General features: G+C 34.9%; 1 protein-coding gene across 1 annotated transcript in view; it reads left to right on the top strand.

Moving 5' to 3' along the window:
- LOC130082311 (MAM domain-containing glycosylphosphatidylinositol anchor protein 2-like) overlaps window positions 1–14,623 on the top strand; it is a 136,999-nt gene extending 122,376 nt beyond the window's left edge. The window contains exons 12-15 of the mRNA XM_056247164.1: window positions 1,751–1,912; window positions 8,506–8,639; window positions 9,583–9,682; window positions 14,364–14,623. Of these exons, the coding sequence (XP_056103139.1) occupies window positions 1,751–1,912; window positions 8,506–8,639; window positions 9,583–9,682; window positions 14,364–14,452 (485 nt within the window). The 3' untranslated portion in view covers window positions 14,453–14,623. The remainder of the gene's footprint in view (window positions 1–1,750; window positions 1,913–8,505; window positions 8,640–9,582; window positions 9,683–14,363) is intronic.
- Window positions 14,624–17,192: the final 2,569 nt, after the last annotated feature.

Below are 17,192 nucleotides of genomic sequence, written 5' to 3'. Positions count from 1 at the left end.
TCCTCATGTTGATTTCTGAAGTTATCTTGAATTTCATTCATATCCGCGGCCGAGTTCCAATTACCACTCGGAGTGATTTTATTCAGATGAAATTCGGCTTTCCAAATGAGGTTGTCTATTCCCAAACTGAGACAATGCATGCCAGTGCCGGATGTGAATGAATCGGGATGAACTCCTTTTATTTTTATTGAAATGTATTTTTACTCCGGAGGGAGCGAGCGCCGGTTAACACGTCCTCGACGGTCCCCGTGTAAATAATACATTCGCTTTAATCACCCTGATGCTTCCAAACTGTCCGGCGTTTTATTAACATCAAGAGTCCTACAGAGACTTTAATTATTGCTCATCAAATTCAAGAGAGGAGATTCTGTTTGATGTTGGCTGCAGGGTTTTTCAGCCCGACTGCCAGTGAGACGAGGCTCTGAAGAACGACACACACATTACAAGAGGAATACTGACATTCAGAAATTGTTTGTAAATGTGACAAAGATTTTGTAATCAAACTGCGTAGTTGTGATTGGAGTCGATTGTTTTATTTGTGAAAATAGCGCTATGAAACATGACAAATTGTGCAATATAATTTTTAAATTATGAGAGACCCACCCAAGTAAATATTAATAACTGATTATTTATGGTTATTTTCCTATCAGCTTTTTGTTTTTCAATGCATTTTATTTTTTGCTTAGTTAAATAAAACCTGTTGCTGTACTTAGCCTTTTTTGACCAAATAATTTTGTCAGATAAATGCATAGTATACACTCTAAACAATGCTGGGTTGTTTTAACCCAAATTTGGGTCAAATATGGACAAACCCAAAAGTTGGGTTAAAAATGTAATTTAAAATTTTAACCCAACTTCAACTTTCACTTTCAACTGTACATTTTATAATTTCATTTTAACCCAACATTTGGGTTTGTCCATATTTGACCCAAATTTGGTTTAAAACAACCCAGCATTTTTTAGAGTGTATAAATAATATAAAATTATGTTTCTCATATTGGATCATTAAAAACAAATAGTCCCTCCTATATTTATGAATTCTTTATTCTCAGCCAATAAAGCTATTTTGAATTTGAAAAAATGTATTATTATCATAATTTAAATAATTTTTTGTATAATAATACTATTTTATTTTTATATATTTAATTATTATATTATTTATGTATATATCGTCGCTGTCGGGCAGCAACCTCATATCTCCATATTTCACAAATTGTATTTTTTTTGTAAAAAATCATTACTATCGGTCACCCTTTACGTCTGTCTGTGGGTTTTGCAAATATTTAACCGATGAAAAAGTATTAAAAAGAGCTTGTGACTGAAGCGTGGAACTCCATTGGCTCCTCAAACTGTCAATCAAACCTCATAACTCCGCCCACCTCTATCATGAATGAAGTGGAGCGTCTCTGCTTGTCTGCAATGCGATGGTGAATAAAGACTGTTTGTTTTGATAAGTACAGCGTTTTCTTCACTCAAGAAACACTATATATTTATAAAGGCTGATGTTTTATGTGTTTGAGGAGCGGAGAAGAGTGTGTTTGTTACGTATGTCAGTAGTTTACAGTGTTTAATTATTTCAAATACAGTGTTTTTTCCTATTTCCCGAAAAGCAGCAGTTTTGGAGATAGGAGATTTCCCCCCGACAGCGACTATATAATAGTTTATTGTATATTAGTCATATATATTATAGTCAAGTATATTTTGCCACCTGAGGCTTGTGTTAAATCGTGTGTGTGGGTGTGATCACCAGGTTTCTACATGTACATCGAGACCTCGAGACCTCGTAAAGAGGGCGACACGGCTCGATTATTGAGTCCTGCGTTTAACGTCGCGCCGAAGAATCCCTACAGCATCACCAGCCCGCCGGCGTACTGCTTCAGCTTCTACTACCACATGTACGGCAAACACATCGGTAAGATCCGCACACACACATTCCTGAAGCTGAAACAGTGCAGTGATGTCAGAGAAACTCTCGCTTTATCACTGAAACTGATTCATGCAGAAACCACTCCAGCATTAGCATTAGCATTAGCATGACTAGAGATGCAGCGATATGTTGCAAATTACCGATAACCGATAATTTACATTAAATGACATTAAACTCACTTTTAAGGTTTTCATTTAAAAACATATTTATTTTCTTTAGCTTCTGAATAAGAAGTACGTTTGCCATGTTTCCTGTAATATTAAATCTTGGTTTTAATGTAGAGATGCACCGATATGAAAAAATGCCCGATACCGATAATTCTTTATATTTGAAAGCCGATAACCGATATATCGGCTGATAAATCTAAATCCAAGTTTTTATATAATTTTTGAGAGCCTGATTACCAAAACAAAAGTCTCATCATTTAAAGCCACGTCCCAAACACACAATTATAATGTTCTTATTATAAATGTATGTAGCCGATATGAGACTTGTGCTGCACATGTTGCGCTGAACTGTATTATCATTTTAAGAAGTGATTCCAATAATATTGCATATACACACACATGCGCACACTCACACACACACACACACACACACACACACACACACACACACACACACACACACACACACACGCACACACACACACACACACACACAGCTGATTAATGAGTCACTGCACAGTTTGCCTCTGAGTTCCTCCTCTTTGCGTGTGTTTGCTGGATTGATCCCCAGATCTCAGAGCACACACTCGCCAGCAGAGACAGCAGATCCGCACAACACGTCTTCATCTCCACATCACACTCTTCATCCCGGGAATATGACGAGAGATGAAAAACTCGCTCTCATTAACATGCTTTCATTTCTGTTTATCTCTGTAAACTCATCAACGCTCTAAACATGATCATAATCTCTGTTTAAGGCAAAAGAGACCCTTAAATATATGAACTAATATACAACACCACACTTCCCCAAGCTGAGTAATTACACTACAAATTTTCTCCATTACAGGTTTTCTGGCATGTTATGTTTAAATATGCAAATTAGCTTTTTTTCTAATGAAATATGCACGTTTGCATATCCGTCCAGAATATAAATCGGAACAATGGATAAAGCCGGGTTCATAATTCTTGTTTGATTTTATTGACACTAGAGTTAAAGGTTTTTACAGAGGAGATTTTAGATTTCTCTTTTTTATCATAAATCAGAAAATGTATTCACTTATTTTTGTATATTTCATTTTCATTCTTTGTGTATAAAATGTTTATTTTATTGTAGAGCACTTTGGTATGCTTTTATAGTTTTTAAAGTGCTTTATAAATAAATGATTGATTGAACAGACAGAAAACTACAGAGACCCGCACATGACATCTTTACACAAGTATGTGAATATCGTGGCCACGAATTAACGAGTGACCTTACTGAGCACGCTTTGCTAATTTGTTCCCTCGTTTTAATTAAATTGTGCGCAATATAATAATATATAATAATTATAATAATTAATCACCTTGTTTAACAAAATTTTCCACAAAATATAATAATTTGTTCCCTCGTTTTACTAAATTGTAAAGGGATATAATAATTTAATAATCAATATACAATATAATAATTTGTTCCCTCGTTTTACTAAATTGTAAAGGGATATAATAATTTAATAATCAATATACAATATAATAATTTGTTCCCTCGTTTTACTAAATTGTAAAGGGATATAATAATTTAATAATCAATATACAATATAATAATTTGTTCCCTCGTTTTACTAAATTGTAAAGGGATATAATAATTTAATAATCAATATACAATATAATAATTTGTTCCCTCGTTTTACTAAATTGTGCGCACAATATAATAATTCGTTCCCGCATTTTACTAAATTGTGCGCACAATATAATAATTCGTTCCCGCAATTTAATAAATTGGGCGCACAATATAATAATTCGTTCCCGCAATTTAATAAATTGTGCGAACAATATAATAATTCGTTCCCGCGTTTTAATAAATTGTGCGCACAATATAATAATTCGTTCCCGCAATTTAATAAATTGTGCGAACAATATAATAATTCGTTCCCGCGTTTTAATAAATTGTGCGCACAATATAATAATTCGTTCCCGCATTTTAATAAATTGTGCGCACAATATAATAATTCGTTCCCGCAATTTAATAAATTGTGCGCACAATATAATAATTCGTTCCCGCGTTTTAATAAATTGGGCGCACAATATAATAATTCGTTCCCGCAATTTAATAAATTGTGCGAACAATATAATAATTCGTTCCCTAGTTTTACTAAATTGTGCGCACAATATAATAAGTAATTCCCGCGTTTTAATAAATTGTGCGCACAATATAATAATTCGTTCCCGCATTTTAATAAATTGTGCGCACAATATAATAATTCGTTCCCGCAATTTAATAAATTGTGCGCACAATATAATAATTCGTTCCCTAGTTTTACTAAATTGTGTGCACAATATAATAATTTGTTCCCCCATTTTAATAAATTGTGTGCACAATATAATAATTTGTTCCTGCATTTTAATAAATTGTGTGCACAATATAATAATTTGTTCCTGCATTTTAATAAATTGTGTGCACAATATAATAATTTGTTCCCTAGTTTTAATATATTGTGCGCACAATATAATAATTTGTTCCTGCATTTTAATAAATTGTGTGCACAATATAATAATTTGTTCCTGCATTTTAATAAATTGTGTGCACAATATAATAATTTGTTCCCGCATTTTAATAAATTGTGTGCACAATATAATAATTTGTTCCTGCATTTTAATAAATTGTGCGCACAATATAATAATTTGTTCCTGCATTTTAATAAATTGTGTGCACAATATAATAATTTGTTCCTGCATTTTAATAAATTGTGTGCACAATATAATAATTTGTTCCCTAGTTTTAATAAATTGTGTGCACAATATAATAATTTGTTCCTGCATTTTAATAAATTGTGTGCACAATATAATAATTTGTTCCCGCATTTTAATAAATTGTGTGCACAATATAATAATTTGTTCCTGCATTTTAATAAATTGTGTGCACAATATAATAATTTGTTCCCTAGTTTTAATAAATTGTGCGAACAATATAATAATTCGTTCCCTAGTTTTACTAAATTGTGCGCACAATATAATAATTCATTCCCGCATTTTAATAAATTTTGCGCACAATATAATAATTAATTCCCTCGTTTTACAAAATTTTGCGCACAATATAATAATTAATTCCCTCGTTTTACAAAATTTTGTGCACAATATAATAATTCGTTCCCTATAGTTTTACTAAATTGTGTGCACAATATAATAATTTGTTCCCTAGTTTTAATAAATTGTGCGCACAATATAATAATTTGTTCCTGCATTTTAATAAATTGTGTGCACAATATAATAATTTGTTCCCGCATTTTAATAAATTGTGTGCACAATATAATAATTTGTTCCCGCATTTTACTAAATTTTGTGCACAATATAATAATTCGTTCCCTAGTTTTACTAAATTGTGTGCACAATATAATAATTTGTTCCCGCATTTTAATAAATTGTGTGCACAATATAATAATTTGTTCCCTAGTTTTAATAAATTGTGCGCACAATATAATAATTTGTTCCTGCATTTTAATAAATTGTGTGCACAATATAATAATTTGTTCCCTAGTTTTAATAAATTGTGCGCACAATATAATAATTTGTTCCTGCATTTTAATAAATTGTGTGCACAATATAATAATGTGTTCCCTAGTTTTAATAAATTGTGTGCACAATATAATAATTTGTTCCTGCATTTTAATAAATTGTGTGCACAATATAATAATTTGTTCCCTAGTTTTAATAAATTGTGTGCACAATATAATAATTTGTTCCTGCATTTTAATAAATTGTGTGCACAATATAATAATGTGTTCCCTAGTTTTAATAAATTGTGTGCACAATATAATAATTTGTTCCTGCATTTTAATAAATTGTGTGCACAATATAATAATTTGTTCCGTAGTTTTAATAAATTGTGCGCACAATATAATAATTTGTTCCTGCATTTTAATAAATTGTGTGCACAATATAATAATTTGTTCCCGCATTTTAATAAATTGTGTGCACAATATAATAATTTGTTCCTGCATTTTAATAAATTGTGCGCACAATATAATAATTTGTTCCTGCATTTTAATAAATTGTGTGCACAATATAATAATTTGTTCCTGCATTTTAATAAATTGTGTGCACAATATAATAATTTGTTCCCTAGTTTTAATAAATTGTGTGCACAATATAATAATTTGTTCCTGCATTTTAATAAATTGTGTGCACAATATAATAATTTGTTCCCGCATTTTAATAAATTGTGTGCACAATATAATAATTTGTTCCCTAGTTTTAATAAATTGTGCGAACAATATAATAATTCGTTCCCTAGTTTTACTAAATTGTGCGCACAATATAATAATTCATTCCCGCATTTTAATAAATTTTGCGCACAATATAATAATTAATTCCCTCGTTTTACAAAATTTTGCGCACAATATAATAATTAATTCCCTCGTTTTACAAAATTTTGTGCACAATATAATAATTCGTTCCCTATAGTTTTACTAAATTGTGTGCACAATATAATAATTTGTTCCCTAGTTTTAATAAATTGTGCGCACAATATAATAATTTGTTCCTGCATTTTAATAAATTGTGTGCACAATATAATAATTTGTTCCCGCATTTTAATAAATTGTGTGCACAATATAATAATTTGTTCCCGCATTTTACTAAATTGTGTGCACAATATAATAATTTGTTCCTGCATTTTAATAAATTTTGTGCACAATATAATAATTCGTTCCCTAGTTTTACTAAATTGTGTGCACAATATAATAATTTGTTCCCGCATTTTAATAAATTGTGTGCACAATATAATAATTTGTTCCCTAGTTTTAATAAATTGTGCGCACAATATAATAATTTGTTCCTGCATTTTAATAAATTGTGTGCACAATATAATAATTTGTTCCCTAGTTTTAATAAATTGTGCGCACAATATAATAATTTGTTCCTGCATTTTAATAAATTGTGTGCACAATATAATAATGTGTTCCCTAGTTTTAATAAATTGTGTGCACAATATAATAATTTGTTCCTGCATTTTAATAAATTGTGTGCACAATATAATAATGTGTTCCCTAGTTTTAATAAATTGTGTGCACAATATAATAATTTGTTCCTGCATTTTAATAAATTGTGTGCACAATATAATAATTTGTTCCCTAGTTTTAATAAATTGTGTGCACAATATAATAATTTGTTCCTGCATTTTAATAAATTGTGTGCACAATATAATAATGTGTTCCCTAGTTTTAATAAATTGTGTGCACAATATAATAATTTGTTCCTGCATTTTAATAAATTGTGTGCACAATATAATAATGTGTTCCCTAGTTTTAATAAATTGTGTGCACAATATAATAATTTGTTCCTGCATTTTAATAAATTGTGTGCACAATATAATAATTTGTTCCCTAGTTTTAATAAATTGTGCGAACAATATAATAATTCGTTCCCTAGTTTTACTAAATTGTGCGAACAATATAATAATTCATTCCCGCATTTTAATAAATTTTGCGCACAATATAATAATTAATTCCCGCATTTTAATAAATTTTGCGCACAATATAATAATTAATTCCCTCGTTTTACAAAATTTTGCGCACAATATAATAATTAATTCCCTCGTTTTACAAAATTTTGCGCACAATATAATAATTAATTCCCTCGTTTTACTAAATCTTGCGCAAAGTATAATTAGTTTGCTCAATTAACTAAATAGTGATTAAGATATAATAATTAGTTCCCTCGTTTTACTAAATTGTGCGCATGATATAATCATTTGTTCCCTTGTTTCAGTTAAATCAAAGAGGGGATGAATTAGTACAATAGGGGTACAATTTACTAAAACTAGAGTTTCTTAAGTCAAATACATTTTCACCATATTTTTAGGAATAAAATGTCTGAATATAGATACGCATAAAGACCTGCAGAAGTGGAGATTTCTGACTCAAACTCGCTGTCTTTAAAGAGATGGATAGTGATTGAAATCTACAGACACAAATAGATCAAATGCAATAAAATAAATAAAGAGTATTTTCGGATGTTTTCTTTCCACTTTTCTGATGTTATGGAAGAAAAATAGACCTCAAAACTGTCTTGCCTTAATGTTTCAACATACCTTGTGCCTAAAGTAAAGCAGACGTGATTGCTGGCTGAATAACCTACAGCTTCGATAGAAGAACACGTGGAATTGTGTAGAATCCACTTGTTTGTCAAGTCACGCCACCTTTATTTATATAGTGCTTTTAACAGTGTTTCACAGCAGCTTTACAGTGATAACAGGAGATTACAGTAACAGAGATAGTTCTGGCTTTACAGCCGCTCTAGAGTAAAGTTATTGTCCAGCTTTTGATTGACGTCATGTGTTTGTAACCGGATTGATTGATTCTCCAGCAGCGTTTCAGCCTTGAGCTGCTCTGTCGGAGGAGCTGCGTTGCTAAATGAATTGATTGTGTTTTCCCGCAGGCTCTCTGAACGCGTTCGTGAAGCAGAAAGGTCAGTCGACTTCAGACGCGGGGCCGGTGTGGTCCCTCAGCGGGAACCAAGGGGACCGATGGAGACACGCCAAAATCACTATCCATCCGGTTTCATCCTTCCAGGTGCGGGGAATACAGCAAGCATCTACTCACACACCTTCAACATTTCACATTATCACAGTTTATTCGCTATAGTGGTGATAAACATGAGCAGAACTCAGTGGATATTTGACTGGTTTTGTCCGTCCTTCTGTTAGACTCTCACACATGAATTATGTTGAATATCTGTCAGCTGTTAAATTTAACTCCACAATTAGATAATACCAGTTTAGCTCAACCAGTGCAAGCAATGCTTCATGTTGTTCAGTGTGTGTGTAAAAAGAGCATTAGCAATTACAGAAAACACACTTCAGCAAAACATCATCAGCTCAAAGTGGAGGAGTAATATTTGCTCCCATATTAGTCACTGTATGAGGAATATTTGGGTGTAATATGTCACAGTTTACTTTATTTTGCTCTCCTCACTTACATAAACTATAGTGTCCTGCACACACTAGTAAAAAAATTTTAAAATTATATCTGGTGTCTGAATAATTATGGTTTGACTGTATACAGGTGAAACTCGAAAAATTAGATTATCATTTATTTCAGTAATTCAACTTAAAAGCTGAAACTAATATATTATATAGACTCATTACATGCAAAGTGAGATATTTCAAGCCTTTATTTGTTATAATTGTGATGATTATGGATTACAGATATGAAAACCCCAAATTCAAAATCTCAGAATTTTTTAACATTTTCATAAGCTATAAGCCATAATCATCACAATTATAACAAATAAAGGCTTGAAATATCTCACTTTGCATGTAATGAGTCTATATAATATATTAGTTTCAGCACGATATTCGAGATATTTTTCGAGTTTCACCTGTAGATAGAATGCATTATGGATTTGTGTAAATATGTTAACAGCACATCCTGAAGAGATGTTGTCGAGGCTCGTGATGCAAGTGTGTGTGTGTGTGTGTGTGTGTGTGTGTGTGTGTCTGCTTCCATCACACAGGTGATATTCGAGGGCATTCGCGGCCCCGGGATCGAGGGGGATATTGCCATTGATGATGTCACGCTGGAGGAGGGGGAGTGTCCTGACCCTCCGTCCAATCGTATGTATTTATCATGCATCTCTATGGTAACCAGGCCATAATTACATGTGCAGTGTTGTCCAAGAGAGCTCAGTAATTCCACCAGAACACAGCGAGAGAAACAGGAATGAGTGCAGGTAATGGGCTGGGGTTGATGCTGAGAGACGCGGCTTCGCTTCTGTGGAAAATATGTGAACAAATGGAAAGCCTTCATTCTGGAGCTGTAATCATCGAGTGAAGTTATGTGTTCATCATTATTATTAGGCTGGAATATAACAGGTTTTCCATTATTATCAAAAGCTACGTGACAGTCAGAGACGTTTCGTATCGATATCTCCATGAGGTGTGTGTGTGTTTGCGTCGTAAATACAAGCTTCGTGGAAATATGGCGCTTGTGAATCACAGAAACACAGTTTAGACATTTATGACCAGCCATAAGTATGAAAAACATGAGGCGGATTTAATGCTCTTAACTCAGTTGTGAATGATTCCTCAACTCAGTGTTTTCACCCATTGGACGCCGGATAGACCCGGTCCGTTAGATGGGTCCGTCGGTCCATGACCAATTCTGGACATCTGTTCGACGTCCAAACTAGCTCCACTATTTGGACTAGGGCTGTCACTTCTGTGAAAAAATCCTGTTCGATTTCTGAGACATAAGAATCGATTGTAAAATCTGTTTTCCATGTCTAAAGACGTTTCCATTTCCAACACCAAATACAGGCAAATCCACGGACACCTAACAGGCGTTAGGACGAGCGTAAAGAGGCGCTTGAGACGCACAAGTCAGCGATATTCCTGATGATTTATTGGCGTGAAGTTTCAGCTCAATGACAAACAGGAGCGCAACATTCAGGGATTGAGATTAACACCTCGACCCGCCAGATGCGCGTACAAATGAACTTTGGCGGGAAACGCTGTCGAATCACGAGCCAATCTGGCGTTTCTGTGTTTACTCACTTTGCTGGGGAAGTTCGTGTAAGACAAATCTGCGCGGATTTAGTGCAAATACGCAACTCGTGATCCTCATGATATATTAAACACAGCGTATCGCAGAATCGGCGCATTTCTGGCTCACTTGAACACACACACACACACACACACACACGTCACTACGCAACAAATAACGGCGCTTGTTCACTTGCACTGAAGCAATAGCGAATATTAAAAAGCATTTGGTGAACAGAAAACACATTGTTATTTTCCAGCATCCGACATGTTCTGTGTGCTGTATTGATCTGTCCATCTAACACACATTTGGGGTAAAAAAAAAAAAAAAAAAAAAAAGACTGTTACAATCAATTCCCTATTTTCGTTTTCGATACTTGTGTTGGTTTGTCCGATCGATTGTGCGACCGATTTTCGAACGTAAAGTGACAGCCCTAATTTGGATGTCCAACCATGACCCAACTTGGACATCATATTGACGTTCAACATTTGACCTTTGAACTGGGTCTTTTTTTTTGGACCTCATTTGGACGTCTATGACAGGTGCAGGAAATGTACATGGTTAATATGCAATATTTTTTTATTTACAAATCTCAACATTGTTGTTATCAACATGATTAATACATATGAATACAGATTATTTATAATTATTTAAGATAATTTTCCAAAAACTCCCATGATTGTCTCGGCAGCAGCTGATACCTGGAGACGCACACACAGGTGTAAAGGCCTGTTCACACCGGGACGAATTTCGCGCGCGATATTCGCCGACGTTTAACGCCTCGAGACTAAACAAAGGGCGCCAATGTGAGTGTGCACACCGACGCGGAAAACGCCACGCGTAAAAGCGTCAAAAACTATCCGACCAATGAGATTGGCGCTTTTGCTCACGTGTCTGGAGCTTCTGAAGTTACAGTAAAACACAACTTGGGGGCGCTCAAACACAAAACGGTCTTGCTGAGCACACATACGTAACAGCGAAGAAGATATACGCCAAGTAGCGTCTACACTGCCGAGGAGAAATAAGACGAGGAAGATGCGAGGCAAGATGAATGTAGAGCCGCTGGTCTCGTTGCTGTCGAAACATAAAGAACTATATGACAAACGCCACAGCGACTACACAAACCTTGATAAAAGAGAACTGTTATGGAGTGGTATTGCAGAGCAAATGGGCGCCATCTAATGTCAGGGAATGAATTTGCATGTTCACTCGGCTCATCGTCAGCCAAAATCGCTTGGGTGTGAACACAAAAAACGCGTTGAAAAACGCTGACGAATAACGCGCGGTGATATTCATCCCGGTGTGTACGAGAAAAACAACGTCTAAAATTAGTCTAAATTTGATGTTGAAAAGACGTCCACAAACGACCACATCTGGACTATAAATAGCCCTTACACGGAGGCTCACGGGCGGCAACATTAGAGGTGCAGTACGTCGGAAAAAGACGTTACAAAACAACCCCTTCAGTGGCCCGAAACTGGACGTCCAAACATTACGTAGAAAAGACGTCACTCCGACGGCACGTTGCTCAGTGGGCAGCGATCAGCATGTGTGTTTAGTGCAGTTACACCTGACTCTTAATGTGCTCAAGAAATCACAAAACACACGTTAATGCCGGTGTGTAAACACGTTAAAGGCCCTGTCATCAACACAATAATGCCCGTTCACACTATAGGGTCACATGTCAAATCAAACACATTTTCGGAAACTTCCCCGGCTCACATTTTTGATTTTGTTGATATTTTTTCTGAAGAAAGACAAACATAAATAGAGATGAAAGCCAAAATATTAAAAGTGATGGATGCATATTTATTGAGTAATTCGATATTTTGTCAAGGGGGTCAAAAAGACAATTTGAAGTGAATTCATGGGGTGACTTAAAAATGACTTTTGAAAGATGGCAGCATCATTATTTTATTACTTTTAGTCAAATCTGTTGATTTTATGCTCATTATATGCTAACGGTGACAGTTCAGGGAATGGGGAAAAGCACTTCTTGTGTTTTATGCCCCAAGTTTGCATGCCTGTAAATCAAGAAGCATTAAGATTTTCTATTCTTTCATATTTTTTTTTTTAACAAACTCTTATATGCTTCCCACTCTACAGATAAAGCGTTGTTGAAATCCGGTTCGCGTACCCCGAAGTGATAAAATAAAATTCTGTATCAAATTTATAGGCAAGACAAGTAGTTTGTTTAGGCATGGTTTGTTGGGAAATTACAAACCTGCGCACACATATTCAAACACACATAACTATAGAATCAATGTTTAATGCGCATGTGAACGCCATCAGGTCACAGGTTCGCGTTTAAAGTCTGTTTAGAGAGAACGCCGTCGTCTTAGTGGCCCCTAATGTAATAACAAATGATAATTTTGCTGGAAGTGAATCAATCAAAACCAACTTTAGCCGGAAATAACATTATTCAAAATCGCTATAAAGCCAAAACAATCTCTGTTACCGTAAATTGTATGTTTATCTCTGTAAAGCTGCTTTGAAACAATCTCCATTGTTAAAAGCTCTATATAAATGAAGATGACTTGACTTGACTTGACTTATATAGGCCTTATATGGTTCAATCCCAGAGATCTGGAGATCTTAAAGCGGCTCCATGGGTAAATTGTTCACATTTTCAGTGGTCAAAAACCAAACGTGGGTCACTTTCCGACCACTGCTACTTTTTGTCTTTTAAAGAGGAAAGTCTAAAGAACAAATAATGTCCAAACTAGAAATATATCTACGTTCCTGTCTAAGGTGACAAATATATTCGTTTTCCAAAGTTTGCACGCCTGTAACTCAAGAAGAATTAAAGATATCTTAATATCCTTTTAGATTCTGGTTCTCAACAAACTGTTCTCTCGCCATCGCTATTTTTAAGGCCCTATATGATTCAATCCCAGAGATATGAGGATCTCAATCTGACTCCATGAGCAAATTGTTGAATTTTACCCATTTTCAGTGGCCAAAAACCAAATATGGGTGACTGCAAACAGCTGATCCTTTTTTCTTTTAAAGAGGAAAAACTGAAGAACAAATAATGTTTAAATGCATCTCGTTCTCCTCCTTCTATGTACCTGAGAGCCAAACATGTTCTTTTCCCAAAGTTTGCATGGCTATAACTCAAGAAGTATTAAAGATATCTTAATATCCTTTTAGATTCTGTTTTTCAACAAACTTTTCTCTTGCCATCGCTATTTTTAAGGCCCTATATGATTCAATCCCAGAGATATGAGGGTCTAAATCTGACTCCATGAGTAAATTGTTGAATTTTACCCATTTTCAGTGGCCAAAACCACATGTGGGTGACTGCAAACAGCTGATCCTTTTTTCTTTTAAAGAGGAATAACTGAAGAACAAATAATGTTGAAACTAGAAATGCATCTTGTTTCTTTCTAACACAATTGCATAGAATATACTCGTTTCAGTGCCATAAATATTGTTTTTTCCAAAAGTTTGCATGGCTGTAACTCAAGAAGAATTAAAGATATTTCAATATGATTTTAGATTCTGGTTCTCAACAAACTTTTCTCTTGTAATCTCCATTTTCAAGGCCCTATATGGTTCAATCACATAGATATGGAGATCTCAATGCGGCTCCGTGTTCAATTTGTTGAATTTTACCCATTTTCAGTGGTCAAAAACAACATGTTCAAAATCTGCATGTTTAGCCGGGACCTCTGGCTGATTTGACATGTCAGTGAGTTTTGATATAGTTCTCCGGTTAATGTTGACCTTTCTCTGTGTGTTTTCCCACAGCTATCAGAGGAGCGGCTCCACACACCGTCTCCAGTATATGGCCATTGAGCGTCACACTGTTTTTTACCGTATTCTTTCGTCAGAGGTGACGCTCCACATGAGAAGAGACTCGAGATGCGTCCCGTAATATTTTATCACCAAAGATTTATGCTTTCGGATTGCTGAGAAGCCACAACACCGGGAATAACACCATGAAACAACCACAAACCTAAACAGAAAAGTGATAAATATTTTGTCGCGAGTGGGCAGAAACCTCGTATCTCCATATTTCGTAATTTTTTTTTATTTTTATAAATCATTAGGCCTACTATCGGTCGCCAACTGTGGGATTTGCAAATATTTAACCAATAAAAAGTATTAAAAAGAGCTTGTGACTGAAGCGTGTAACTCCATTGGCTCCTCAAACTGTCAATCAAACCTCATAACTCCGCCCACCTCTATCATGAATGAAGTGGAGCGTCTCTGCTTGTCTGCAATGCGATGGTGAATAAAGACTGTTTGTTTTGATAAGTACAGTGTTTTCCTCACTCAAGAAACACTATATATATATATATATAAAGGCTGAAATTTTATGTGTTTGAGGAGCGGAGAAGAGTGTGTTTGTCGTCGAGTCACGGTCAATCCTGACTTAAATACCCTTCATCTTTAATAACATGAGATTTTGGCCAAATGACAGAAAAAACGTAACGCCCACATAAAGCTACAGACAGTAAACTTATAAAATGTAATTCGTAACACTTATAATGACGAATAAAACACATATGTCCTAGATTCGCTGGTCAAAAATTTGATTTTGGTCAAATGTTAATGGTCAAGTGTCTAAAACCACAACCAGTTTAAATATTACAGTGATTTTTCCATTTCCTAAAAAGTAGGTGTTTTGGAGATACGAGGTTTCGCCCGACACCGACAATATGGTAACAAAAAATACATATTTCCCGCTGAGGTTCAGAAAGACCTGGAGGATCTGAAAAGCACAACGACTATACTTCGCCATCTGGATGTGTGTGAATGAAACCGAAAGGGAAGCAGAACCAGTTTCACGAATCAAGAAGTGTTTCACACACACTTCCCTTTCGTTCACGATTCTCCTGTTTTTCATCTTGGTATGTTTTTCTTTCCTTTTGGTGATTTGGAGTACAATCAACAGAACCTTTTCTCACATCTCTTCTTTGGTTTCGTTCGGCTCGGTGCTTTAAAACGCAGATAAAAGAGCGTTTACACCCCGACTCCAGTAGCAGCCTGACTTCACAAACACTGTGCTCACTTTCCCAAGCGCAAGATGGACGCCGCTTCGTTTCGCGCGATTACGGCGTCCGTGGCGGTGAGAAACTCTGGTTAGTCGCCGTTCCCAGTACCAGTTGAGTGACAGAATATCTGCCATTAAAAAAGAAGTGCCTTCAGGTTACAAACCGATCCGTTAGCCTGGCCATCGACACCAAACGCCAACGTTTCCAACATCTGATGGGCTATTTAATACTCGAGTCCGACTGGACGACGCAGGTGTTCGCTGAATGTCTCATGCATCCATAACGAAACGCAAACGGGCCTTGGAACGGACAGGCCCTCCTCATGCCATTTATATACCGAACAATGTGCATTCTGAGAGAAAAAATGAAATATTCATAAGTATAATAATATTTTATTACTCAATCCAGAATGTGTTTCAGCTTTTACACACGGACTGTGAAACAGTGGCGTTATACCCGAGCGCTCGACCGGCCGCTTTTTAAAAAGGGTGTTGTAAAAAAAAAAACGATATGAAAATGTTTTGACAAGAAGCTGTGTCTCGTTTCTTCTTCTTATTTACGTTGAAATGTTCCAAATTTGACTGTCTTTATTTCTCGTCGTCTCCCTTGCATTGCTGAAAATTATCCGAAGTGGGCAGAAAAATGCCGACTTTGCTGGTTTGGTAAACTGTACTTGTATATGTAAAGAAGCTCTGTTTATATGAGATGTTTTATGTACGAGTCAAAGGAAGCACAACATCTATTACAACATTAAAAATGCTGTTCGGAAAAATCATATATGTGACCGTCCCCCTGCAAAACCAGTGTGAAGTTAAAATGCACATATACACTAAGTTTGGAATAATTAAGATTTTTAAAGAAATCAGAAATCATTCTAATATGATGATTTAATGCTCAAGAAACATTTATGATTATTATCAATGTTGAAAACAGTGCATATTCATATGTTTGTTAATTTTTTTTGTCAGGATTCTTTGATTAATAGAAAGATTACTGTCGCTTTTGATCAATTTAATGCGTCCTTGCTGAATAAAAGTATTAATTTCCGTTTGTAAATTTTTTTGAATTTTGAATGATAATGTGCGCATCAGATCCTCATATTAGAGTGATTTCTGAAGGATCATGTGACACTGAAGACTGGAGTAATGATGCTGAAAATTCAGCTTTGATCACAGGAATAAATTACACTTTACTGTATATTCACATAGAAAACTGATGATTTACACTGGAATAATATTTCACTATTTTTACTGTATTTTTCATCAAATAAACACAGCTTTGGTGAGCAGAAGAGACTGGAATCAGTAAAAAAAAAAAAAAAAATCTTCATTATTCCAAACATTTGAGGAGTAGTGTATAATGTCACGATAATACTATAATAGTATGATAAATGTATCCGTAGCTCAGTGTCAGTTCATAATGCAAGCATGTGATATTCTCCAGCACTGTTGCATTAACAACAAGAGGTTAATAAGTCCTGTACCGTAATCTACTTGTACAATATCATTCCAGGAGCCCCAAACAACCTTGAGCTTGTGGAATAGCAGGAGCCGGTCAATAATAAAGATGATCCACTGGT

The sequence above is a fragment of the Rhinichthys klamathensis genome, unplaced genomic scaffold (genome assembly GCF_029890125.1).
Source record: "Rhinichthys klamathensis goyatoka isolate OS25496 unplaced genomic scaffold, OSU_Roscu_1.1 h1tg000043l_1, whole genome shotgun sequence".
In the NCBI taxonomy this organism is placed as follows: Eukaryota; Metazoa; Chordata; class Actinopteri; order Cypriniformes; family Leuciscidae; genus Rhinichthys; species Rhinichthys klamathensis.
Note: the sequence above shows the minus strand (reverse complement) of the source record. Positions and strands in the feature narration are given on the sequence as shown.